The 7,104-nt window shown below is 62.7% G+C and overlaps 2 protein-coding genes across 2 annotated transcripts in view; one reads left to right on the forward strand and one right to left on the reverse strand.

The window, feature by feature from the left end:
* LOC103917339 (cleavage stimulation factor subunit 2-like) overlaps window positions 1-3,685 on the forward strand; it is a gene marked incomplete at its 5' end in the record, with an annotated part of 6,158 nt that extends 2,473 nt beyond the window's left edge. The window contains 7 exon segments of the mRNA XM_009324460.1: window positions 1,282-1,423; window positions 1,775-1,926; window positions 2,226-2,503; window positions 2,958-3,011; window positions 3,013-3,081; window positions 3,224-3,349; window positions 3,481-3,685. Coding sequence (XP_009322735.1) covers window positions 1,282-1,423; window positions 1,775-1,926; window positions 2,226-2,503; window positions 2,958-3,011; window positions 3,013-3,081; window positions 3,224-3,346 — 818 coding nt within the window.
* Window positions 3,686-4,692: 1,007 nt separating this feature from the next.
* The window catches only part of LOC103917340 (NADPH oxidase 1-like), a 4,177-nt gene continuing 1,765 nt past the window's right edge, over window positions 4,693-7,104 (reverse strand). Inside the window, exons 3-10 of the mRNA XM_009324461.1 lie at window positions 6,849-7,051; window positions 6,476-6,614; window positions 6,278-6,370; window positions 5,873-6,108; window positions 5,630-5,792; window positions 5,356-5,502; window positions 5,018-5,142; window positions 4,693-4,819 (exon numbers count right to left, since the gene is read on the reverse strand). Of these exons, the coding sequence (XP_009322736.1) occupies window positions 4,693-4,819; window positions 5,018-5,142; window positions 5,356-5,502; window positions 5,630-5,792; window positions 5,873-6,108; window positions 6,278-6,370; window positions 6,476-6,614; window positions 6,849-7,051 (1,233 nt within the window). The remainder of the gene's footprint in view (window positions 4,820-5,017; window positions 5,143-5,355; window positions 5,503-5,629; window positions 5,793-5,872; window positions 6,109-6,277; window positions 6,371-6,475; window positions 6,615-6,848; window positions 7,052-7,104) is intronic.

The following is a 7,104-nucleotide window of genomic DNA, read 5'->3' on the forward strand; positions in this document are numbered from 1 at the left end:
TCCCAGTAGTAGGGCACATAGCTGACACCACTGTTGCCTTGACTTGTATCGTAGGCCTTGTTTCAGGAACGTGGCGAACTTGTTCTGAGATCCGCCGGCCCTAGGTATCTTAGGAGAAAGCTGACTTTCGTTTTCTTTGGGGTGGGCACCATCTTCCTGAGAGCAACCCGGCAGTTCTTGGCACTTTTGCTGGTACCCAGAAGGTTTTGGAGAGGAGACGGAAAGCTGGCACTGGGGAGTGCCGTGGGAAGCTGTGGGCAGGAGCAGAAGCAGAAGCTGCCCTGTGGGGCAGTGCGTTGTGGGGCGCAGCGTGGCCCTGCAGAATGCTGATTCTTTCGGCAGGACGTCCTCCTGCCCCGCACATTCGTGCGGTGAGCGAGGGAAGGGCCGTGCCAAGTTGGCTGTCACACCTGTGGTGGCAGAGGTGGCATTAATGGAAGAGGTTGATAAAGCCAGACCTGCAGCAGGCAGCATCTTCTCCGTAGGTTTTCCGGGGGACTTCAGGGAGCAGAGGTGATCCGGCAGGCAGCGCTGTCCCCAAGGCTGAGTGCATGTGTGCATACACTATTTACGTGTCTGCTCTTCTCCCTCTTTTCCTGCTGCTTGCCCAGGGAACCTGCAGCTCTCGCCCGTGGGACCTGCCAGGCCTGCGTCTATCGAACGCGTTCAAGGTATCCTGGCACCTGCCAGCTCCCTCCTCCCATGGAGCTCATTGTGGAGTGTGCAGAGAGCAGCTTTCACCCTGCTGTGCTCAGGGCCGGGGATTGGTGTATCACTCTACGTAGCCTGGCAGGGTTAGGAGGAGGCAGGATTTCCTCCGGGGCCTCAGGAGAGAACAGGCTAGCGCCGTGCACAGAGAGCCACCAGTGGAAAGGGAGAGCCTGCTTGGAGAGGGCCTTTGCCTAGGATCCAGCCCCTTTTGACACCTTGCTACCAGGAGCCTTCCAGGTCTTGCTTTGCTCCTGGCCCCACGTCGGCAGGGTGTCAATGCCCATGCTCATAGGGATCGCCACGGGGGCATCCCCGCTTGGTTTGGCCACCTGGTGCCGTAAGGAGCCTGAGGTAGAGCCAGGGATAAAATCAGCAGCCAGGGAAGGGGCTTCGGTGCGCTCCGGCCTTGTGTGAGGGGCTGCTGCCCCGGCGGTCAGCCGGGCTCACCCGCCTGCGCGCCAGGGAGCAGTGAGGCCGCCCCGCACCCCAGCCCCAAGAGCGCTGGGGGACAGTCTCAGCACGGCACTGGTCATGCAGATCCTCACGAGCTCTTGTGTGTCTCCCTGGCAGTGCCCATGCCAGACCCGAGGGCCCCTATGCAGCGTGGACCTCTACCTGCTAGTGGCCCGCCGCCCCGAGGCCTTTTGGGAGATGCCCCGAATGACCCTCGCGGAGGGACCCTGCTCTCAGTCACTGGAGAAGTGGAGCCCAGGTGAGGGGAGAGGGAAGGAGAGGAGCCCTTGGCACTGTCCCCTGCCCAAGGGTGACCTCTCGCTGAGGACAGGGATGGCACCAGCCTTCCGGGAGTCACCGCTGCCTGGTCGGAGGCCTGTGTGCTGCCGACTGCGGGGGCCGGCCCGTTTCCCCGAAAAAGTGATGGCAGCAGCCCTGTGGCATGGGGCCGACAGCACCCGTCCCTGTGCCAGCCTCGCCCTCCTCCCCTGCGGCCGGCTTCAGGGGCAATCCCAGCGCTCTGCCCAGACCGTGCCAAGCCAGCGTCTGATTCACACTCTCTCGCTTTTTCTCCTCCTCCTGCTTTGCTCTCCTCGTCTCTCTGCGTCAGAGGTTACCTTGGGCCGCCCCACCAGGGAGCCCCTATGCACCATATGCCTGGTCATGACAGCCGTGGCCCCCCCCATGAGATGAGGGGGGGACCCATGGGAGAACCCCGACCACTGATGGGAGAGCCGCGGGGGCCCTTGATGGATGCTCGAGGTGAGAGAGGGGGCATGAAATAGCGGGTGGCTTAAAGCGTACAGACAAGAAGTCAGAGTGGAGCCCGCTGCCCCGGCACGAGGCGTAGGAAGGGGGTTTGGGCAGTGAAGCAACTGACCCCAGGGCAAGGAGGGACAGTCCCACGGGGCAAGGGACTTCTGCCAGGCATGTCCCCTCTGCCCCCAGCTCTGCACCTTCCAGGCGTTTGCTAGCCCCCAGGCAAAGGAGGCAGCGGGCTCGCTCCCACGTTCCCTGTGGCACTGCTCCCTTCAACAGCTTGCCTTGTCTTTCCCCTGCAGTCGGAAGAGATCCCCGAGGGCTGGAGCCACGAGGATTGGAGCCGCGAGGGCTGGAGCCCCGGGTGATGGAGGCGCGAGCCCTGGAGGCACGAGGCCTGGAGCCGCGGGTCCTGGAGCCACGAGTGCTGGAGGCCAGGGCCATGGAGGCCAGGGTCATGGAGCCCCGGGGCCTGGAGCCTCGAGGGCCTGGTCCCAACCCACGTGGCCCCATGCCTGGTGGGATACAGGGTCCTGGGCCACTTAACATGGGAGCCAGTGGCCCGCAGGGGCCCCGTCAGGTACAAACAATGTCTCTGCTCAGCTGTTTGGGCACTGACGGTGTCTTGTAGGTTGGGTCTGGGTTGGGGGTGTGATCGCGTCCTGCGGCAGCTAGAGAGGGGAAGGTGTCCCGCAGAGCGGCGCCTCCAGGAAGCACAGGGCGTGGGTCAGCTCTCTGAGGGGGCTCTCTGAGGGGTTTGGGGCATCAGTCCCATCTCCCCAGGCACTGCCCATCTGCTGGGGACTAGACGAAGCTCGGGCTTCTCTCTACCTCTTCCTGACGCGCAGGAAGGAGTGCAGGAGTTGGAGGGAGAGGAGAGCACGTAAAACGCACGGTAGCCTGTCTCTCTTCATGCTCGGGCATCTTCAGGCTGGCTGTGGGGGCATCCATCTGATCATCTGCTTTACATCCCTGTATTTGTATGGCTGAGTCTAGAGACCCCTTGGTCCTTACCCCCTCTCTCGTGCCTACAGGTTCCTAACATGGCAGGGGCAGGCATGCAGGGAGGAGGCCTTCCTGGGGCCGGGGTCCAAGGCGGCTCAGCCCGGAGGCTTTAGCCCTGGACAGAGCCAGGTCACGCCCCAGGATCATGAGAAGGTGAGCGGACAAAAGGGAAGGGGTGAGACACCGAGAGCAGCACTTCCTTCGTGCCTTACTGTGGCGGGGACAGCCCCTTCCTGGCTCCGGTAACCCGTGGCTGCTCTGGCAGGACACGTCTGATTCCCCCCTCTCCCCACAGGCAGCCCTGATCATGCAGGTTCTGCAGCTGACAGCGGACCAGATCGCCATGCTGCCCCCAGAGCAACGGCAGAGCATCCTCATTCTGAAGGAGCAAATCCAGAAGTCCACGGGGGCACCCTGACAGGTGATGTCCTTAACCCAGCCTCGGCCTGTGCCTGCTCCCCTTCAGTAAATCACAGAGCTGCTCAGGATGGGGCTCTACCCTGCTTTTCCTCTCCATGCCGGGGCTCACTCTCCTCCCCTTCCTTCTCGCAGGCCTGGCAGGCGCGTGGTGGAGATGCTGTCTGCCTGGACAGAGGCAACGCTCCGTGGCAGCTGCTTCCCGCTGCTGTCTGAGCTGATGCTGTGTTTTGGGAGAGGTTTCTCCTTCCCGCTAACGTTTTCATCCTTTTTTCTGTGTGTATATTTTATGATGTTTGAAATAAAGTGGGAGGAGGGTTTGAGTAAAGCCATGTCTCCAGCTGCCTTGTTTGGTCTCTCGTGGAGGCTGGAGTTGGGACTCTTGGGTTCTGGGAACAGTCTGACCTGGCTTCAGGCTAGTCCAAACCACTCACCTTCCTCCCTTCTCCCCAGCACCAGGGCAAGATCTACATGTGGGATTTTACGTCCCGTGCTGTACACGGCTGCTCACGGGGGCGTAACGGAAGGGCAGGACACGGAGCTCGGCTTTCTGCCCCTGCTGACCGGGCGGGAAGGGCTCCGTATCCGATTGCTGTATCGCTTACCTCGCCGGCCTCCTCAGGGAGAGTGGTTTTCAACTCTTCTCTGCATATGCTTGAGCAGAGCTTGTTGCCTTTGCATGAGCTGCGTTTGAAGTCAGCCTGTGCGCTGGTGTGTGCCGGGCGGGTGGTGCAGGCTGGCTCTGGGTGGTGGCAGCGAGCCCCCGCGGAGGAGGAGTACCTTACCCTGCACCCCAGAGGGTTTGCTATGAACCAGCTTTTTTATTGCAGCCCTACAAGGGGGCAAAGAGTGGGCTCCCTTCGCGCCTGCATGGCCTGAGTCACCAGGGAGGCTTTTACTGCAACGGAAAGCACGTTTAATTTACCCTTTTACGTGAAGGACTGTTTAAACCCAGAGGGGCATGTTTGGCCCCCAGTGCCCGCTCGGCATGCCCCTCTCCCGTCCCCATCCCCGTCCTGTGGTTCTGCCCAGCCTGCTGGGTGCTCCTGCTGCTTCCCGCTGCTCCAGCAGCAGCATCACGGTCTGTGCCTCTGGTTTCTCGACGGGGGGCCGTGCGGAGCTGCAGCCCCACTCCCCCCATGGGGACCCCTTGTAGACCAGGTTGAGAGGGCGGCAGTCTCTCAACCTAGAGTTTCTCATGGAGAAGGAGTACCTTGCCGTGTCTTGCCTGGATTCTGTGCACACACTCTTCAGCGGGTGCTTATCCCTGGCCACGCCAACTCACTCGGGGGTTGAGGTGAGACCGGCAGGGTCTCCTGTCCACTGGGGTCCCAGCCTGGCTGCCACTTAGAAGTTCTCCTTGTTGAAGTAGAATTTGACCTTCCTGGGGTCCAGGCTGGAGTGTTGGTGGCAAGACTTCTGCAGGGTCTTCGCCAAGGCCCCTGGCCCGCAGAGGAACACGCCGACCACCGACCTGCACACAGCACGGGGACGTCGGCACCGGGCGGGCAGCTCAGGGAAAGGTCATTTAAGAGCTTTCTGGGGTCCCTGCAACCTGCAGGGGATGAGCACGCCCCTCCCAAAGCCAGCGCTGCCCAGCCCGGTGCTGGGTGCCGGGGAGGAGGGGGTGCCTCCCAGCTCCGGCACTCTGAGCCCCCTGCCCGGCTCTCACCTGGGGTGGGCTGCAGCCACCGCAGCAAACTCGCTGTTCCACATGGGCCGCCCAAAGATGGTTTTGTGCCTGAGGCCCGTCACCGTGTCCGTAGCGGTGTCGAAGTGGAGCGCCACATTGTTGGCCTGGGCAGAGCAGGGACGGTGAGGACCCCAGCCACCACCCATAAACCCACCTCCAGTCCCTCACCACGGAGGAGCATCCCTTGCTGATGCCCACCAAACACCGCTCCCAGACTTTCTGCCTGCAAGCCATTGACGTGCTTGCCCTGCCTCTCCTGCCTGACTTGGCCACCCCGTGTCCCCCCTCGCAGTCATGCCTGCCCGTGGTTGACTCACAATGCTGGTGTCCCAGCCAGTGAGGAAGAGACGATAGGTGAGAAAGTCCGCCTTGCCCGACTCTGCCATCTTCTGCTCCAGCGAGGCAAGCAGGTCGTTGAACCAGGCGAAGGCTCCCGTGTCCCGGCAGAGCCAGTAGAAGTAGATCTGGGATGCAGGGGGAGAGGGGTTGCTCAAGGTGGAGCAGAGCAGGAGGGGTGGGAGGATGCAATGTCAAGGACTGGGAAGCCCAGCATGGAGAAACCCACAGGTGGTCCCATGGGACACCCCATACCTTCTTGGTCTTGAGAGTCTGGTCAGCCTGCTGGAACTTGTACCAGATGGACTTCAGGATGGAGGCGAAGGGGGTGACGCCGATGCCCGCTCCCACCAGCATGGCCACCTCGTACTGGAACACGTCTTCGCTGGCCGTGCCGAAGGGGCCATCCACCTCGATCCTGGCCGAGGGAGGGCCTGGGTAAGAGGTACGGCCTCCCCAAATCCCCGGGATGGTCTGTTCGGTCGCCCCCCAGTCTACCTGGGCTTCTCCAGCTTCTGCTGCTGGAAGGTGTCAATGAGACGCTCCGTCCAGTCGCCGGCCGCCCGGATGTGGATGGAGAAGAAGTCCTCCTCGGGTGCTGAGGTGAGGGTGAAGGGGTGCCACTCTAGCAGGGAGATGGCGGGGCAGTTGACGAAGATGTACTGCCCCACCTCCATGCAGAAGCCCTTCTTCTGCATCTGCAGCTCCAGCACGCGGGCAGGGTGCATGACCACCTGCGGGGCAGGGATGGGGCTCAGCACCCAGCCTGGCTCCTGTCCCTCGGCAAGGGGCTTTGGCAGCGGCCCCTGCCCGCCTCCCCATGGCCACCCCGGCAAGGAGCTGCGGCACCGGTGGCTGCAAGGGAAGGAGCTGGCAGTAGGCACAGGCTCCTGCACCACCCACCTTGGTGACAACCACCTTCTGTCGTGCACGCCAGACCCGGAGGATCCGCTCGAAGATGTAGAGGAGGACGGGGGCCAGAACCCACTTCCAAGACTGTGGGGATGGAGGAGAGCAAAGGGTTGGGGAGGGCCAGGGCTGGAGCATCCCAAGGGCAAGGGAAGGGCTTCTCCCCCCACAACCGTCCCACCGCTGCCCTACCTCAGCAGGGATGCTCCCGAACTCGGGGTCTTTGCAGCAGTCATGGCTGCAGTTCTTGTCCTTGTGCATGAGATATTTGGCACAGCGATGGGGGTGCACCTCCTCCATGCTCTCCTCCGTCTGCCCGCGCACCAGCCCGCTGCGGGGAGGCAAGGGGTGAGCCCAGGGCTGGCTCCTGCCCCCCCGACTGGGGCTGAGCCGCACTGCATGAGGCTGGCTGGACTAGCCAGCCCTGGGAATGGGGACCCCACAGCCCCACTGGACCCTTTCTGGGGCTGCACCGCTCCCCCGGGGCAGGCAGGGCTGCCCCACCGGGTATCTGCGGCCACTGCCCCTCGCTGTCCTGCCTTCAGGGAGCGGTGAGGAGCCTTACGCGATGCCGTGGATGATGAGGCCGGCGAAGTAGATGAGGAAGAGGTGGTGCGTGTACCAGAAGACCTCGAAGTAGTTCCTGCGGATGAACTCAGTAGAGGACGTGACCATGAGGATGAGCGCCAGTGTGATGATGACCCCCGTCAGCCCCGGGATGGTGGTGAAGGCCACGTACTCGACGGTCTGCAGGGGCGGCAGGATGGGTTAGAGGGGCAGGGGACAGACAGTAGCATGGAGCTAGATGCCGGGACCAGCAC

The sequence above is a fragment of the Pygoscelis adeliae genome, unplaced genomic scaffold, assembly GCF_000699105.1.
Source record: "Pygoscelis adeliae isolate BGI_AS28 unplaced genomic scaffold, ASM69910v1 Scaffold285, whole genome shotgun sequence".
NCBI classification, from domain to species: Eukaryota; Metazoa; Chordata; class Aves; order Sphenisciformes; family Spheniscidae; genus Pygoscelis; species Pygoscelis adeliae.